Raw genomic sequence first — 20,659 nt, 5'->3', positions numbered from 1 at the left:
TGTAGTTTTTAACTCAACCCAAAAATCAAAGTAACTCGCAATTTAATATGGGTGTAAAAGAATATTTACAAAAGTTATAAAAATAATTTATTTTAACCAAGATTATATTGAAATTAAAATTATTAAATTTTGAGTAAGGAAAACCACGAAAATGTTTTTCAGATTGCTTGGCGGTAATAGGATTCCAGTTAAATATTCATCATTATCTCAATGCAATTATTTTTTTTTAGCAGCCATTTTTTATTATTAATCAGGCCGAGGGCTCAGAAGATCAGTAGTCTCTTACTTGTCAGGCTAACTGTGGGTGGTTTCCGTGGTTTTTCTCTTTGGATTCCCTTCTGGATTGGATTTAAAATTACAAGGATACGATGTTGAACGTTAGTCATCGTAAACCTAAAAAATTGGGTCGGCTATTCAACGTCGGTAATAAAATAAAATAGATTAGGCCGTGAGGCTAACCGTGTGAGGTTTTCGTGGTTTTCCTCTCCATGTAAAGCAAATGTGAGTTAATTCCATCAAAAAGTCTTCCACAAAGGCAAATTTCTCTTAGTACTTGATCCAGGAGTTCTCTTGTCTTCTCGATTTGGTTCAAAATTACAAGGATACGGAGTTGAACATCAGTAGTCATAAACACAAAACTAGGTCTGCTGTTCGACGACGGTTATAAAATTATAAAATAGATAGAGTATCATCTTTCTGAATAGTTCTTCCTTTTAACTCAACCCATATAAAAAATAACCTGCAATTTATCTATCGAAATACAATTATATTTATGAAAGCTATAAAAATAACCTATTTCAATTAAGATTAAATTAAAATTATCAAATTTTGTGTTACATGCTAAGGAAAACTACGAAAATTTTTCAGTTTCGCAAAGGAACGCCGTGAAGGGCTAAGACTCCATCTTTGTGGGATTTATAACAAACTATCTTCTTAGGTTTTAGAAATTTGAAAATTGGTTCTATAAAAGCCTCCAACATAGAAGGTACTGAGACAGAACGGTCTATCAATTCACGTTACTAACCAATGATTTCTAGATTATTACTTGACTGAACAGAAGGCTCATAACTTTTAAATAAATAAATAAGATAAATTTCATTGTGCATCTTCACTGATTGAGGTTTCCTGCAGTCAAAGTCCTTAACGCACTAGAATAGTTACTTATTTTAAATAGAGTTTTCAACTGTTGCAGTCTTATGATAAGCATCATTCATGAGATGAGCAGTTTGGTTTTGGGTGAAAGTTAGTTCAGAAATAGTTCTCAGTCACTTTTCAACGGTTATAATTACTTGAAAATCGATCTGTTCAGATGTTGGAGTTGATATGTTGCTTCCAAATCGTGCTAGAATTGTTTAGGACTGCACACGAGGTGCGATTTAGACAACTACATAAGAAATTGCTATGACAAGATGCAAATGATAGTTAGCTAGCAAAGAAATGAGCCGAACATAACATAATAAGTTGCTTAATTGTATAATGTATTTAATAATCTGTATATTAAGTTCAGCTATATCTTTATGCAGGATGCCCATAAATTACATCGAAAACTTGAAAAACCGATTAATTTAAATAAATATTATAAACGACTTTTTACTTCGGTACGGATCTTATGAAATAAAGTATAGAATGCCTCTTTAGAAATCAACGGTGGAACGATATAGGCAACTTTCCTCCTTTAATAATTATATATTAAACTAAAACTTACATACGTAAATTTTATTTTATGAAAAACTGTCGGTGAGAAATCCTTCCATTCAGTAACTCTTATTCTATGATATTTATCTTTACCAGCATTCCAACTGCAATTATTTCGAAACACATATTTTTCATAACAAAAATTTTCTTGTCTAAACCACATTAAAAGAAATGAAAACTTTAACATTTAGTAATTTTCCTCCTTTAGAAGAATCTAGAAACATATATTGAACTTAAATTTACATGACTTCTTGATTTTATCCATGTATAAAAAAAAGTAAAAAAAACCAATCAACCAATCAAAAAATTCCGACATCAATAACTTCTTATTCACAAAGTGAAAAAACTAAAAACATTTATTAATCTTATGATTATTGAATTTATTTTATAAAAAACTATCTGTTGATACAGATCCCAACGTTCAGTAACTTCTTATGTTTACCAGTATTCCCACTGTGGCTCCCACATTGACGATCTAGAAAATATAGTATTTAAATTCAAATGTTTAAAAGAAAAAAATGTTCATAAATGCTTATAAAAAATAAAATTAAGTTTATCTTTCGTAACTTTTCAAAATAGACTTTATAAAAGGTTACTTTTTAAAAATTGTGTCATGTCCATATCCGTATATGTTACCACCTTAACCGTATAAGTATACATATAATCCTTACCCGTATTCTTAGAGTGTCTGTTCCACTGAATACTTTGAAATAATCATCGATAGTGTCCCTAAAACGACGGAAGATTAAAAAAAAATCAATTAAAGATGAACGAAAAAAAATCCTGTGCGTCCTACTTAGAAAAACTAATTATTCATTCTCACCAAGTTTCGAAGTTCGTTACAAATTTTTTTAACAGGAGGTTCTGCAAACTGAGAAAAACTGTAAAACAACGGTTTTAAAATAACCGTCATTTAGCAAGAGCGAAGTTGCGCAATCTGAGATTAATTTACACACTCAAACAGAAATATTTCGGTTGGAATGGTCTAAAATGCCGTCGAAAATAGCATCGTTTTATAACTTCTCCTAAACGTCAGAATTTTTTGTTGAGATTTATCGACAATTTTTTGCAACTTATTTCAAAATTTGGTGAAAATAAAGTAGCGAATTGGGTAAATCGCTGTAAACTATACACCGAAGAGCCATAACATTATGACCACCCTCCATCTATACCAAGGGGCTCACCCAAGTTTTCATGGTTTCTCGCCCATGAACAATGTTTTCATGGGGCACATTAGGACCCATAATCCTCATAGAACAATCCCTGACGTCTGTAAGCTACTTGAACATAGTTGCAGACCAGGTTCACCCATTCATGGCAACAGTTTTTCCATCGGGCAATGGTGTTTACCAACAGGATAATGCACCATGTCATAAGGGTCGAATCGTCGAGGAACATTCCAGTGACTTTCAAGTCATGTCTTGGCCACCAAATTCCCTATTCTATCAGCACCTTGTGGAATCAATGCCACGGCGGGTGCTAGCATATTGAGGGCTAAAGGTGGTCCTATATGTTATTAGCAGGTGGTCATAATGTAATGGCTCTTCGGCTGTATTTCTGTCTCCTTTCGTTTTTCTTAGATTAGTTTCGATTAGTTTTTTTTAAAACCATCGTTCACTTTCGTGCCAACTATGACTGATAAGATAGTATGGAGGAACTGTAAGAACAACACCAATAAAAACTAAAAAAGAGATTTTAGTTGTAACTGTTTATTCATCGCTATGTATCCACATGAGCATACATAACTATGTACAACACACAACTACAGTGTTTCTCATACAACAACAACGGCCGAGATGAAGCAGGTGTGTTTTTATTAAATTATCTTTTTCTTCCATGTTGGGGAGTGGTGGTGCCTGCGCTATCATTTCAAGTGTCCGCAGCGCCAGCACATCACACCCTGCACGTTACTAAGAAATTCACAAAGCTTTAGAAGACTAGCACACTCACCAAATGGGAATAAAATCGTTTATCCGGCAACGGGATATGGAACACATCATATACAACGTACAGTAATTTTTTGGATTTTAGATCTTTTTTATTATTTTCTTTATGATAAGGACATAGGAATTTATACAAGGTGTTCACTAGTAAGGAAATGAAATAAATATATTCGCATTTACGTTTTTCTTTTTGCGTTTTGATTGAAAAAATTTGATATCGGATAGTTTGCTGTCTTTGATTTTATTTTCATTCTGAAAAAAGCTGTTATATAAAAACCATTCATGTATTTCTTGTGCGCCTTATTTATCGTGAAAGTTAAGGAGAGAATTGGGGAGAAATGATTGTAAAAAGACAAATAGTGAAATGTGAATATGAGATGCGAAGAGATGCCAACTTATATATTTATTTTACTCTTAGTCGGAAGAGAAAATTGTTAGTAAACAGAAATATTTAACGTAGTTTTACAAGATATTAAAATTGAAAAAACAAATTTAAATTCATAATTCCTTAATAGTTATAGGGAAAATAATTTTAAACAATGTTATGAGATAAAGATTATTTGATAGTCTTAAAAACTTCGACGAAAATAGACCTCAAAATTTCATGATTCCAATATTTCGGTAAAATTACTGCTTATTTATACACTAGCAAACTTCGTATCGTCTTCGCTCCGCTCACTAATGCCCATGGTTGCTACTGATTCATTTTTTTAAAAAGTCGTTTAAAAGATTATTTGGTCGATAAAATATAATAATTATAATTTTATATAAGGAGATTTTATTAATACGTTAAACGTAACGAAATGAAAGAATATCTGGATTTGAAAAATAATTAACCGTACTTGAAAAATAAAATTATACTTAAGAATACAGAATGTGCTACAGAATAATACGGATTCTCTACTCAACGCCGATGGTATACGAAATAACTAGGAATATAGTTGGCATTTCTTTAAATATAAACATAAACGTACTTAAAACAAATAATGCATACATAGCGAAGGAACGTATGATTATGGCTAAAATAAATACCTTAAGGAACTCTAAATATCGTGATAACTTACCACGGTTTTTTATAAAAATCTACAAATCTAATAAAATTCATTTCTTTAATGAGTGAGACACCTTGCATTTAATACATAAGGGCAACAGTGGCTCACAGTTGTTCATTAAAAAGAGAATTGTAATAATTATAACATTTATAAATATAACAACTTGTGAAGCACAGATAGAAAGACCTGTTCTTAGTCAATAGCGTGGATTGGCAAAACAACTATAGTTAATTTAAATTCTATAACAATTCAGTGATTCACACTTCACTTAGTTTTCAAAATGAAACATAATAACACCGAAAAGAAAATGAAATACATTAAATAGACGACAACTATATTTTGAGATATAGGGTACGAACGAAATACCAATCTTTTTTTTTAACTCTAATCAATGAAATAATAATGTGAAATCTTTTATTTTATGAAACGGCACTGAGAAAACGGAATGCATCTAATAAGCCAGATTGATATTCCGTACATAGCCCTAGCTATGGAATGACACAAGCCTTTCCTTCCGCAGCCAGCGCAGAAAGAAAAATTCAATAAAAAATAATTTATTTTAATTACAATTATAAATACTATAATTAAATTTTCTTAAGATTTTGATATTTCTCATAAATTTATTTGATTTTTTTTTATAATACAATTTCATAAATTAGGAAACTACCACATACAATACATTCAAGTCATATAACTTAATATAACAAGCAGCCGTGCAATCCTTTTCAGGGTCAAGTATTAGTTTTCTATTGCTTTATTATAAAATACTTCATTTGTTTAGATATGCACAACATTATGTAGTCTTCCATGCACTAAAAATGAAGTTCTTTTAAATTTATAAAAACAGGGAAAATATTTATATTTCGAGTTGAAAAAGTATGAAGAGTTGCACCATCTATGTCATATTTAAAAATTTAATTTAAAAATAAAAGATACATACAAACAAAACATATAGAAGCAAACCACAGTTACTAGGCTGTTGTATTTCAGTAGTAAAAATCATGGTAAAATTAGTTGTTTTCAAATTTTACTCTACTTAATAGTGTGCTGCTGAGAAAAAAATTGTTTTGAAAAAATGTCTTAATATGAATTTTTTATATTTATCCTTTCAACATATCTTATAGATTTGAATCATGATTTTTATCCACAACTCAAAGTTTCATCTCAAGAGTATTATTTTTTTAAATAAATATTTCAAAATAATTTTATCAATAAGGCATATATGTATAGAACTTGTTTCAGAATATGTATTTTTATAATAATTGCAGTAAGCAACACTTTTTTGGATTTTAAATAAAATATCAATCTTTTTAAGTTAGTTTTTTTTTATGAAAAAAGTTAAAGTAAATTCCATTTAGTTGTAAAAAAATTAATTTATTACAATCTAATATTTTGAAACTGTCAAAAAGTTGCAAAAATCTTTTATTTGTGCTAAAACTTACATGGGTTAGAGTTTAAAATTTTAAGAAAGATAATAGTTGCAAATCATAAAGAACAAAAAATTTTGAGCAAATGCTTCTATGAATGAGAAATTTTGGAATAGTTTTCTGCTTTTCAACTTAGAATCAACAAAAACAATTAATTAGCTTATAAAAGAAGCTAATTTTAGAAGACAAAAAAAGAAAGACAAAAAGCTAATTTTATCATAATTTCCATCTTCTCTCATAGAAAATAATTTTTCTCCACTGAAATCTGGGGCAACTTTGATGAGGTTTTCAAACTATGATTTTTCATTTTCTGATAAAAAATATGCGCGTGAAAGAGCATTTGTTCTCTTCACAACTATTTCAAATAATTGTTTGAAGAATGAAACAATTATTTAATTATTTATACACTGAGAAAAATTCCGGTAAACAAAATTGGCTCCCCGAGTGCCAATACTTTTTACCCTAAAATTTTACAGAAAAAACTGATATATTGTAATTTTTACAGTAATATTTACTGTAAAATAAATGAATCACAGTAATTAGATAAATATTACTGTAAAAAAGTACGATATAAACTTTTAGGGTAAATGGCACTCTGGGTTCCAGAACTCTTTACCGTAATTTTATCCGAAATTTTTTCGCAACAATCAACTTTGCAAACCGCATAAAACCATATTTTAAAACTCGGTAAATTGAATCGGTGATAAAGTTGCCCTGTTTTACGAGAGAACAACAGTCCTTAGAAAACAGGCACAAAATGTGATTGAAAATATGAATCTTTTGCTTGAGCATATATTAAACAAAAATTTATTATTGCGAATAAAATAACTAAATAAATCATTTGCTGCTTATTCCATCTTTATTTTAATTGCTTAATCGTGCTTTTAAATTCTACGTGTATCATATTAGGAACCTAATTAAATAACAAATTATTCTCAAGTGTACAAGACGGTATAGTTTAATAAGCGCTGTTTATTATTTCTTTTTTTACTCTAGACATATAAAATTAAGAACTTTTATAAATAAATTTAAAGCAGGAAATCAGGCTTTACACTGAGACATGTATTACATTTAAAATTTACACTTGTACAAGTTAATTAAAAAGGAACTTCGTGATTTATTTCAACTTAAAATTTCTCAGTTCAAAATTATCATTCTGCCATAAAGGTTGCTAATATGATACTCAAAAACAATATCTATGCTATAAATAGAAAAATTAGCGATTTCGGGGAGATAAAAATACCACATCTTAAGTTACAAGAAAAAAAAAATTGTCTTGGAGGCTTTAAAAACAGCAATGGCATGGATTTTAATAATCATATTTATATTAGTGAATATATATTTATATGTATATATAAAACTGAAGAGATAAATCGTTCGAAAAAATGTCTCAGGAAGTGATGTCACATTTACATATTTCTCTATTAAAACCAGAACTTGGGAAAAGTTTGTTCTCAGCTTTGCATCACTTTAAATTTCATGACACCACACAAAAGTCAAATTAGGTGGCAGTTATTTTGGGTGAGATGTGGTCGATGGTTTCATCTTTTGGTTGAAACAGTAGCACCAAACCACAATACTCGAAGAAAGCTGGAAGCTCTTAATGTAGTAGTTGTGGATATTTTCCTAAGAATTTTCTGACTGTTCTTCACAATGGCTTGATAAAGTCTACAAAAGAAACGAATACCGATATAAGAAACAGCTATGTATACCGTTTTATGCATCAAGCGATTCAATACTTAAGATTTATAATTTGGGAACCCTCATGCAAATGCTTAATTTCAGTGTTACTAAACAATTTATTTTACTTGTAAATTTTTGAGCTCCTTAGAATTACGTTAGTAAAATAATTTCCTTTTTGCAAAATTTGAAGATATGAAAAAACTTTTAATGGAAAAAAAAACAGACAAACAAATAAACTAATATTTATTATAATTCAAATTTAAAAAATAGATTTGTATGAATTATTTATTATTAATTTATAATTTTTATAATGGTGCTACTTTTTATCAGTGCTTTGAGCCAGTGAAAAATATAATTCTGATATAATTGGGCATGTAACAGAACAGAAGCATGTAACAAAAAAAAAATAATTTTTTTGTTACATGCTTCTGTAAGTTTTTTAAATAAATTAAAAATTTCAATTAAAAGGTTAAGTTCATCTTTAAAGCTGTCATTGAAAGTTTGACAATGTAACAAAAATTGTATAGTATACAAATAATCAATTTATTTCAAGAGATATTATTAAAATAAAATCTATTATATAAATTTGTGGTTATAATTTTTTATTATATTAATTAGAAAATTGTTTCAAAAAACAATTAGAGAAAATAAAAACAAATGTTGAAAACGTCTGAACTTGGGATAAAATTAGAGGTATTAATTAAGCGTAATCAAAAGATAGTCAGTTTGAAACATGAAAGTCTTTCACGTAAAATATCACTTTGATATCAGCAAAAATTGAATGAAGGAGTTTCTCTTCAATGGGATTTTTTGTTTTGAACTTTTATGGCAACACATTAAGCTAATATATTTTTTTAAATATTATTTAAATAAATGTACATTAGTCATAAATTCTTTTATTCAAATTTTCCAGGGTCAGCAATCTTATATGTCAAGGTCGAATTTGCCCAAATTAAACATTATGTTAATTTCGTTCCTTGGTATTACTTTAGAAACAATATTAGATGTAAGTATATTAAAAAGTGGTGTTTCTAATATATGTTTAAACATATAATAATTATAAAGAATTTAACCATGAGTTTAATGAAACAAAACAAAATTAACAACAGATATGTATTAAAAATACTATTTAAACTATGTTAAGCATACCTCAAGTATTAGGAAATAAAATGTATATAATTAATAATGTTTTTAATATTAGTACATCAATTGTTTCTTTATGTTATCTTTTTTTTTTTTAGTTTGCATGAAGTTTAAAGTCAAAATATAATACAAATAATTCAAAAACATTTGTTGAGAATCAATAATAAATTTATTAACATAAATGTGTATTTTAAAACATAGTAATACACTCAATGAAATACAAAAAAATTCAATGGAATTTCTACATGTTTTTAAATATGTTTTCAATCTTTGCGAAAATATTTACCTTGTGCTGTGGACAATATATTGTATAAGAATCTTCGTCCATATAACACCCTAAAATAACAAAAGTTTTTTTTTATTTAAGCAGTCAACAAAAATAATTAATTTCACTGAACATAATATTTTTGTAAATACTATACTTTATTTTATTATTAGTATAACTAAATATTTAATTCTCATAATACTATGGCATCAACGAAGATAAACTAATGTAAATATTTGAAGAAAAAAAAGCGAATAACGAATGAGTTAAATGCTATCAATAAAATAAAAACCTTGATAGATATTAGGCATTATAATATTCCGAATACTTTATAAGTCTCACCCTCTAAACTAAATTCATGGTGCCAAGATTTTTTATTCTGTTTATTGCAATATTATGAGCATGATGCTTGTTATATAGTGTCAAAACAACTGTATGTATTTTGACTATTCTTTTTAACATTTTTATTGCAGTTTTACTTATTTAGTCTTACCCTGGATGTGTTCTAATATATAGTGTAGATCACTATATATTTTAATATACTTAATATATATATTTTAATATTTACCAAATATATATTTTTAAAATTTTTCTCAAAACTATTTTTGCCTATTTTTGTGCCATTATTTTTGCTTTATTCATGTTGTTTTGCTTATACATATGTAACACGAAATTTATCTGATCTTTGTGTGGGTATAATTAATTTTTTTTTGTTTAATGATTATATCACCGGTCATAGTTATAGCAACTATGAATGAAGCAGAAGTTTTCTGGCAAGATAATATGTAACGGTATTTATTTATTATTATTTTTTGATAATTCTTTAGTTTCTCCGTATATTTATCCGTATTCCATTTTTCGTACGAATTTACAGCAAAGATAAATTTACAGTAAAGTTAAAAAGTTGTATATTTGGGGCTACAAATAAATATTTAAGTAAGGAAAAACAAAATCCTTTTTAAATTTTACCGACCATTTTTGACTCAAAATGCTATCGAAATCTGTTGAATCACTAGTGAAGAAGCTGGGTTGAAATACATCAAAAACATTTTGATTGCATTAGATTTGTTCTAATGTATGCCTTTTAAATGCTCTCTGTTTTACACGAAAATCAAACAAGTTTGATTCATCAGTACACCTTTTCTCAAAAGTGATTCGTTAGAATTAAAGTACGTTTTTGTTTCTCCCTTGCTTTAACATTAATTCACAATTTTTTTTATAAAGATTTTAAAAATATATATTTAAGAAGTTACTTGAAGAACACCATATATATTTTTCGTAACTACAGAACTGATTTAAACAAAAGATATTGCATTACATGAAAGAAACGCAAAAAAATATGAAGTAATTAATGAATTTTTATGCTTGCTTTAAGGAAAATTGAGTATGTTATAAATAAACTGAAAACAAACCTGAGGAATAAATAATACTTATAAAAGATAGTTCAAATAAATGCAATTACAATTTGTATGCATTTTATAATAAAATACTCTAGAAAATGTTTCGATAAGTAAATGATGTATATAATTAACAAAAATAAGAATGTGATAATTGTATCGAAATAAAAATCAATTTTTCATAAAGTATAAGAATCATAATAAAAAAGAAGAATGCATAAGTATTTAAAAAGCGAATTTTTATATTAAGTGTAAGAATTTTAATGAGAATAAATTTTACAATACTGCATTCTTAGTTTACGACAGTTGATACAATTAAACCCAAAATGAACATTTCCAAATTGCTTGCTATTGCGATGGTAAACAAGATGGACAAAAATCAAGTTTTGCATTCTGATACTACCATTTCCACTATATTTCAATTTTCAAAGTTGTTAAATTAGTAAAAATTTTTAAAGAACAAATATAATGCAAAAGATTGTTAACCCCTTCCTTCTCGCTCCTGTGAAAATGACGGGGTGAGGTTTCGCCCTCTATTTCTCGCTCCCGTGATATTGACGGGCTGGAGTGGTCAGTAGTAACGCGCCAATAAGAATAAAACTAATTCATTTCTTTTACCCGGAAAACATTTTATTTCTCATTTCACACACCATATAGCAGTACCAGGATATTTTTAAGGTAATTGTAAATAGTTAGTTTATTTCAAACTAGATACTAGCACTAATCAAATCCGTGTATTTGCCAAAATAGACACTTTTATGACCGTTTTCTTGAAAATTAACCGATTGTTAAGAGGTTAAGAAAGTGTTGCAAAATGCAAGAAAACTTTTTCTTACAATTGAATTTACTAAAATATTTGCCCAATACAAGTAAATTCATCAATTAAAAAAAGATGTTTAGTTAAGTTTGTTTAAATTGGTATTAAATATTTAATTAATGCCCGTAAAATTTATTGATGAATATTTTATTAAGTTTCAGAATTTTTCCAAATGCAACAAAAACAAAACGCTTTTCTGAATGTATTTGTTTTTAATAATTATCCAATTATATTATGCACGTTTGAAAAAACAAATCTAAATTTAGTTTTACTTTGAATCTTTCTAAATTTATAATTCGGTAATTCTTTGACAATTTCCATTTTGTTTAGAATTTTTTGACTTTCTTCAAATACAATAAAACGCTTTTAGGCTGCCTGATTTAATTTCCCAAACATTGCAGTGAATGCAGTTGTAAGAATACTTTTTTCTTTGCATCGTTTTTACAGTTTGCATTTTTCATATTTTTTAAATAAAACAAAGCGTTTCCTGGTTAGATTAGTTTTAAGTAACTGCTATTTCTTAGCTTCCAATATTTTTGTACAAAATGCTATTAAAACATTAACTGATAAAAACCGTAATCAGAAAGGGCGTCAATGGAATCTTTAAATTTAATGGTAATTTGATGAGAAAAAAATAGATAAATTAAAAGGGTATTCATTGGTCACTGATATCATTTTATTTTAAGGACAGCTAATGGTTAAAAAATTCTCTGAACAATATTGTTTAATAATATGTTTGTATTTAAAATAGCAACAGAAAAAAGTGATAACGATACTTTGGGTAGTCTTATAAAAACATTTGAAAACAAATTCGTTACTGATAATAGGAATATCTTAAACCCCGACCCATCCTGTAAAATTAGGGTATCCGAAAATACGTTACGGTTAAAAGACAATCTAGGGCCTCAGTTATTAGATTAGCATTATTAAGTGCTTTGGAAGAAGAATCCATTTAAACAAATTGATAATTTGAATGGTAATAATAATATCGATAAAAAATATAGCGTTTAACTTACAATCGTCACGAGCGCATAAGTAGTGGTATAGCTCCGGACAATTGTCGACACCGCAACTTAAAGAAGCTCCTGGAAATTTACATCTCGAACATTGCTGAAAAATTAAGGTAAATTGAGTAAATTAAATGATAAGAAATTGACTAATAAAATAGATTGAAGGATAATAACGGATAAAAAATAGATTGAAGCAACCAGAAAAATGCAAGGTGTTATGTAACCACATCCTTCAATTTGTGTTTTTAGAACCCTTGTGAAAATTGAGGTAAAAAAATATGCGTTTATTGGGATTGCAAATAAATATCTTAGTGAGAAAAAGCAAACTTTCTATCAAAATCTAACGAAACGCTCGTGAGGATGATAAGACTAAAAACATCAAAAATCCATTTGATTTCAAAAATAGAAAGAAGTTGAAATGTGCTTATTAGAAACACCTTCAAGTTTCATCAGGAAATCTAACTGTTTTTGATGTTTTTCATCCTCATTCCTCACTAAAAAAACTTTCGATTTTTCCCCGTTTAAATATTAATTTGTATCCGAATATACTTTCTTATCTTCATTTTTGAAAATGATTCTAAAAATATTTATTAAAGTACGTGATTACAGAACACCTTATAGAGTTTGATATATAACTAGTTCTCAGAAATATTTGAAGTGAAGCTTTCTAAATAAAAGTAGATTTTAACAGGTATTAGATAAGTACAACATCTGAAAACTCTTTTATCAATTATTTCAAAATATTAAAACAAGCTATACATCATGCTTAATATATGCTAAGTCTGCAAAGTGGCAAAGGTAGGATAAAATCGGATAGTTCAATTTCTATGAAAGTAAGATACAGTGTTTCAACTATAAAGGATTTTAACGTAAAGCCTATAGCAATATGTAGATTTATGTGGATTCTGTTCTTAAATCTGGTCAACATCATTTACTTATAAAGTTGCAAATATATTAAATTCGAAATTTCTTGTGTTCCTTCATTTCAAAATCCCTCAGTGTAGATGACTCATTGTGTTAATTTCATTCTATTTTAGAAAAAGAAATTTATTTTCATGACGTCACTACCGATGCGGGTTTATGTCTAAAGGTGGGATATAGTATATTATATAGACATTATATGGTATATTATATAGTATAGTAAAAAGACCAGGTTTTAGTATACTTAATAAGAAATCATTGTAATCTTCAAAGTATAGATTTTTTTTACATTAAATAACATTTATTTTCAGAAATAAAATGCTAATGCATCAATCAAATCAATTCAAACAAATTTGAAATTTTATTCACGTAGCTGAATTTAAGAATCCGGTTTTGTCCGGACTGGGAAAGGATTAGATGATGGTACCTCTGATACTAAAATAAAAGTTTTTAGCGAAACTATTTGTTGTTTTTAAGTTATTATTTCATTAAATTAATTTCAACTAAAAACTACGTATTAGTAAAACAAGTTTTAATTTACTGAATCAGAAATTTTGAAATCGGTATTATTTTAATAGCTGATTATTTAAATGTATGAATATCAGCTTGATTATTCCTTATCGCAATTTGCACATGCAAAATGTTTTTTAATTAAGTTTTCAGAGTTAAATTTGGTAGGTGCAATGCCCAATTATATCAGAATTAGAAATGGTGAGGGGCACTTCACTGATCACTTGATTTCGTAAATATAGCTTTTAATGAATTTAGTTATAATTAAAAAAAAAACAATCGAATTTACCTTTTGGCCTAGACTCAATTTCTCTCACAGGGGGAAAGTTAAGTTTAAAATTATAAGATTTATGAGTGGGAATTTCGTTAATATTGTAAACAGACACTTAATTGCTCTCAGGAAAGAAACAATTAAAAAAAAAAATTAAAATAACGAAAGAAAATGACTGGGTACTTACCTTGTCGACCGCTTGTAAGACAGTTTCTTCAAGGCCTCGTAACCGATGGCCAAAAAGATAGATATTTTTGGACCACGCCGCACATTCTTCATGAACCCAGAACTCTTTACTGTCTGTCGTTGAGTCTACAGGGTAGGGGTTGTGTAGGGGTATGTCAGATAGGTGGTTTGACATCTCCTCCAGTGGCTTCTGACCCTGCGAAGAGTTGAAAAATATAATCAGGTTAACATCCGGAACTTTAAATAAGTTGTTAAATCACTCTGAGAAAGAAGAGAAGGAAAACATCAAAATCATTGATAGAGAGTATAATGAAAATTGTTTGTCAGAAATAAAAAAAGAAGAGTTATTTGGAAGGATAGAAACACCCTCCAATTCCATCAGACAATCAGACTGGTTTTGAATTTTTTCCCAACACCTTCCTCACTAGTGATTTACAAATTTTTTCACCGTTTTTTTCCCCTATATAAAATTCTACTTCCTCTTTTTAACGATTTTCAACAAGGATTCTAAAAATATATATTAAAGACAGTCATAATGAAACATTCAGTATTATAGTAAGGGTGATGATTACGGAGAGTCCAATAAACAAAAGACTATAAAGCATCAGAAAAAAGTGCAATACCGCAATAAAGTAACAGCGTCTTCTATACTAGAGGCACAACTAACTTTTAAGCATTCGTAGTACGATATGTACTGTTCTAGTTCGCCATGGTTTCGCCACTGTGGAACCATTCGCTTCAATAGTGCTTATAGTTAAAATAAGAGGACATAAGCAATTGCAAATTTTATGGGTAAGAATTGTGAGAGTTATAAAGAATTTAATCAGAAAGATCATGAAAATCTTTTAACATTTATGTTAAAATAATATTTAATTTAAAAGAAAGCTAAATCCGCTTGGCTTACTTACTGCATGTACTCCGAAATCTTTTGGCTCTAACCTATATAATTTCTTCTTTTATTTGCCAGGCCCCCGTTTTTCTCTTTTTATTCATTAAAGATTCAATAAAAAAAAGTATATAGTTTTACTGCATCTGATTTTATACAGTTCGTTTGTCGGTGTCATTCTTAAAAACTATTATTTTACAATACAAAATGAAATTTGTGGAAAATCCCTAATAATTCAGAGCTTTCTTTACAAAAAATTCAAAAACTATTTTGAAATTTGCTAAAATTTTTTCAAGATATTTTTGGAAATATTTTTCTCTCAAGCACAAATTCCCAAATTTTATGAGCCCAGATAATGCAGAGTTGAGGTAACTTTTTGAATATTAATAAATTAAATTACAAATGTTTTTTATTTTTACAAAAACTGAGGCGTTTCTTCATATTGACGTTTGATTACTATTCAGAAACAGCATATAAGGCACTGATTAATCTGGGCTAGGCTAAACATGACCTAACATTTATGAATGACTGTTGCAAACACACAGAAGTTATGAAAACAGCAAATTATTTGCAAAAAAAAGCATCATTTCATGTGACGACAGAGCCTTCAAAGAACATCTAAGTTATAGTGACAAAAAAAATTGTTACAAGGCAAATTTTATTGAATAAAAAAGAAAAACACATACACATAACTATAAAGGTTAACTAATACGTAAGAACTCACATTTGCTTGTTTGGCTTTCCTAAGGAGGGCTGCCCGGAACATTTGTTCCACCAGGTCCGATTTTCTTTTTGAAGGAGATCGCCGACTACCAGGAACATCCGAGAATGAAGATGATGGGTCCATCATTAGTTCCTCACGGCTGTCTTCTTGCTCCAGATCATCACCTGGCTCACTAGACTCGTTTTCAAATGTGGACATAGGAGCCGGGGAAGGCGGGGCTGAGAAATTGGACGGCTTTTGATCGCCATTTAGGTAATAGGGACCGAATAAATCACCAAGTCCACGATAATGACTGTTTTTACAACACAGGGAACACAACCAGCTTCTATCTTTTGTAATAGTGTCATAGATGTGTGGTAAACCTGGTCCTGTATTCATACTCAGGTTTTGACGAATGACACCACCAAACTGCAGTTGCTGTTTCTGCGGCCAGTATTTTGATTCAGTATTTTCGTCTCTTGGAGGATTATTCACGACAGAGACTACTAAAGGTTTGTTCCTTACACCCACAATGTGAACATAGGGACCGTTGATAATACGTCTCTTTATTATTGGGGGTGGAGGACCTTCAGGACCGAAAAATACTTCTTTCTTTCTTCTACGTCTGGGTTGACGCTCTTCACCGGGTGGTTTAGGTTTGTTTTTGCTACCAAAAGGTCTTCCGCGTTTTTTCTTCATTGGCGTTGGCACCATTTGACCAAGTACAGGGTCATAATATTGAGACTGTGAAGATTGCATATTACCATCATCTTGTAACTTTACTGTACTTCCATCTTTGTTCACTGTGAAAAGTAAAGGGCCACGAGCCCGATCTTCAGAAGGAACATCACTTTGATAATTTGGCGGGGGTTGAGACTGGGCGAGGCTATTATTCATAGATGAATTTTCCATAGCATGGGAATCCATCATAGGTGGTTTGATTACGGACATACTGTCTTTAGTACTATAATTCGTGCCCATACTAGGATTTGGAGGACCCATATGGTATCCGTGAGATGCCCATGGGTCTTTTTCAGGAGCAGGACCTCCAATATCTGCCATACCATTAGTAGGATGATTTCGCATGGATAACATTGCATCGGTAGAATACATATCCATAGGCATATCACCGTTATTTGCTGGGTAAGCATTAATGCCCCCACGTCTACGACTACCTCTACGACCTCGCCCGCCACCCCTTGAAATTCTTGGTCTATGAACTATTTCAGAATTGTACATATCCCATTCTGGCACTATCCCATCTTGATCATAAATTTTTCTTTTCCTTCCTCTTTTAGATGGTTTTGGCATAGGGACATAATCGTCAGGATATGGTTTATTTTGTGGCATACCCATGAAACCATCCTCGAGTGAACCCATTTTCCCCCATCTGTTTGTTGGGCTATAATATCGAGGAGGGCGAGGAGTATATCCACCATCTGAAGGATACATTTCATCACAATTTTCCGGTTTACCGTTTGTGATTTCGAATTCCGGTAAGGTGGAATTCCTTCGATCTTCAGGCATTGGGATCGGTTTGCGTGGTAAGTCCATCGAACTATCCATTAAAGGATCACATTGTAAATCATGACCGAAAACACGTCTTCGACCACGAGGAGATTTAGGAGACTTTCGTCTCAAATCAACTGTGCCATCTGGCTCAGGTATGGGAGGAACTCCCGCACCTAAATGTTGCAAGAAATCTTGCGTATCTTTATTTTCAGAATCACTGGAAACTGGGCCGCCTAGTTCATCTCTCATTCCCGTGCTTTCTGGTTGATGGTTTCCATTCGTTAATCGGACATCTGTTACTCCAAAAGGTTCGAAATCTGGTCGTCTTGGTGGTGGCACCGAAGGTTGGGTAGGTGGTTGACTTTCGGGAGCTGCTGGACCTACAATAGGGTTATTAACTACATGGGGATTGACTTCGCCGTTAACATGGCTCACATGATTAGAAGAGTCCGCACTTGCAGTGGTAGTACGTGAGTCACTTCTAGGAGAATTGCTAGACGTGGAATCAGGAGCAGAAGAAAACGTGGAACTTGTCGGGGTGGACATTGCCGTTCTTGGAGGGGTGCACAACCTATTCTGGTCAAGATTATAATACGTCGGATATGGAGAGCCAGGATCACTTCCTGCTAACTGCTCAACTGAGAAGTATGACGCAGGTCGTCCACCTACAGGTGCATTAGCGGCACCTGCAGAGGCCTGGTTAGCCGCCATCTCATAGTTCGCTCTTGTAATAGGCGATTCGACTGTTTCAGAGTCCAACATAACCATTTTTTGTAAGGATTGTAAAGGATCTGAGTTCGTTGGGCCCTGTCCACCTGAAGGGCTATTGCACATGGGTTGCCGGCTCCCAGCACTCGGAGGAGCCGGCGTCGTTGTCCCAGACGGTGGTGATGGTGTAGTCTTGTGTGATGGTGGAGGATGTGGTGTCATAGATGGCGGCGGATGATGAGGCTGTTGAGGAGAGGGAGCAGATGGAGGAGGACTAAATGGCTGTCCTCCTCCAACAGGTGACCGAGAATGAGCTGGCAATGGTGAAGGTGTTGTCCTTGGTGAATGGAGTACACCAGGGCTAGGAATCTGTGACTGAGACCAAGAGTGCGGAGAATGTCCAGCTGCAGCTGACACAATTGGAATTTGGCGATAATGTGGAGGTGGCCCAGGGGTTGCTCCACCCATTCCTGCATGCGGTGGTGAGTGCATGCTAGGAGGGGGCATCATTGGTCGTGGTGATGGTTGGCTGTACTGCATTAGGTCAGTACTGCTGTTACTGTTATTGTCACCACCCCATGCTGCTTTCATTTGTTGCATGGCCCTTGCACTACTGCTACTGTACATAGAGGGCCTGCCTCCATATAAGTCCGGACTTAGTGAAGCATAGTGAGAAGAGGGCGCTGAGCCGTATGGGCCCAGTTGATGACTAGAACCATAAGCAGCTGCTAGACTGCCATGCATTTGATGGCCTCCATGAGCTCCGTATTGGTGTGCATGAGCTGGAGGAGATACTGGATGAGGCCTATATGGTGATGGTGGTTGATAGGAAGGATAACTGTTTGTTTGGCAGTGTGAAGCCTGAAATAATGTAAATGTATTTTTTAAAAATGAGTTTTATTTTTACACAAAAAATTTTAGTAATGAAGTTTTGTTTCATCTCAAAGTTTATTCTAGATAACATTTATGTAAAACATTCCAATCGAACTTTTAGTTTGATGGTAAATTGAATAACTTCTAAAAGAAGTAAATTACTTTCAAATGAAGCATTTAAAAAAAAGATGCGCTATATTTCTTGATTAAAGGGTAAAAACAAATTCTAATGACACATTTAGTACGTTGACAGATAATTAAACAAATGCGTACTCGGAAATATTCTTGTAAAATTTTTAGAGCACTGCGATTATTCAGCTCGCATTCCATTAATTTTTGACACAAACGTGCTTTAAACAGGACTTCTAAAACTTAATTAAGTGTTATAATCTTTTTATACGTTGTTTATTTTACGCTATAGTACCTGCAATAAGATTTTTTATTAAGGAACGCTTCATATATTTTTTCGGAGATTAAAGCGACCGAAATTTTAGAAATTTACTCAATTAAGGAACTATTTTGAGCTTTGGAGAAAACAAAAAGTTCAATATTGATTGGAAAGAGCATAAACAAACTCTGATGAAACATCCTATAAGTTTCAGATACCTTACGCATTAATAAGCACAGTAATCGGTTAAAAGGACGATGAACGTTCAGAATGAAAAAAATACTTCAAAAATCTATTATTTGGTTTATGAGATATTAACGGTTTACTAAGTAATCTGCAACAAACCTTGATAAAATCGGAGTTTTCCTCATAGAGTTAAAAGAGTACACATTTGAAAAGATTTATACATCAATACCTAGATTCTCGTTGACAAAGTTGCTTTTTCCTCGTAATGGAATTTTTCAATGTTGTCACAACTTCAAAAAGTTCCTAGCGTATTAGTATTTGTTTTATTATTAAGAAAATTTTTCCAGATACTCTTTGATGTACAGCGCACAAAAAAAAAAAAAAAAAAAAAAAAAAACAATAGATCACTCTGAATAAATTTTTGTCTAGACGCTTTAAAACTCAATCTAACTGGTTCGAAGGGGTGACCTCAAGTATGCTAATTAATAAGTGCAGACGATACTTTTAGACGATAATATTAGATGATACTTTTAGACGATACTAAACATACTTTTTTTTCTACGGATTAGGATTTCTGACCTCCAAAGTATAGGGGATAGCCGCAATCTGGGAAATATGGTCCCAATGGTTCGGTCAGAAGGGCGCTCCAAAGTGTCGACCCCTTTATGTTAATTTTACTTTTTGTGCATTTCGCCATATCTCGAGAAATTTTAAAGTGTATTGAAAAATTTTTGCAAACAATTATAAAATTCATTTAACCAAAGATAATTCCAAACAAAAAATTTTTTTTACCAAGCATTTATTTTTTTCTTTAATAAATAATAAAAAAATAATATATCTTTACTAAAACTTATATTTTGTCAGGAATTATCTTTGGATTAACGAATTTTATAATTGTGTGCAATATAAAATAATTTCTATAATAATTCCTGAGAAATTAAATGTCAAAAAAGTCAGATATTTAAAATTCAATTTCTATTCAACCGATTTTGCTCAAATTTTGTATTTTCCTATGTGAAATTATGCTTTTAAAAATGATGCAAAATATTCTATACCTTACAATTTAAAATTATTTTTGCCCAT

The 20,659-nt window shown here is 30.9% G+C and overlaps 1 protein-coding gene and 1 long non-coding RNA gene across 2 annotated transcripts in view; one reads left to right on the top strand and one right to left on the bottom strand.

Moving 5' to 3' along the window:
• LOC139425288 (uncharacterized) overlaps window positions 1–20,659 on the top strand; it is a 109,534-nt gene that overhangs the window by 19,868 nt on the left and 69,007 nt on the right. The gene's annotated exons all lie outside the window — the stretch shown is intronic.
• LOC107438740 (uncharacterized) overlaps window positions 6,902–20,659 on the bottom strand; it is a 150,181-nt gene continuing 136,423 nt past the window's right edge. Inside the window, exons 4-8 of the mRNA XM_016051091.5 lie at window positions 15,931–18,990; window positions 14,322–14,516; window positions 12,439–12,532; window positions 9,230–9,279; window positions 6,902–7,785 (exon numbers count right to left, since the gene is read on the bottom strand). Of these exons, the coding sequence (XP_015906577.1) occupies window positions 7,744–7,785; window positions 9,230–9,279; window positions 12,439–12,532; window positions 14,322–14,516; window positions 15,931–18,990 (3,441 nt within the window). The 3' untranslated portion in view covers window positions 6,902–7,743. The remainder of the gene's footprint in view (window positions 7,786–9,229; window positions 9,280–12,438; window positions 12,533–14,321; window positions 14,517–15,930; window positions 18,991–20,659) is intronic.

Source organism: Parasteatoda tepidariorum, chromosome 3 (genome assembly GCF_982258835.1).
Source record: "Parasteatoda tepidariorum strain Cologne lab strain chromosome 3, Ptep-v5.0, whole genome shotgun sequence".
Taxonomy (NCBI): Eukaryota; Metazoa; Arthropoda; class Arachnida; order Araneae; family Theridiidae; genus Parasteatoda; species Parasteatoda tepidariorum.
The sequence above is the reverse complement of the archived record's forward strand: the minus strand, read 5'-3'. Positions and strand labels throughout refer to the sequence as shown.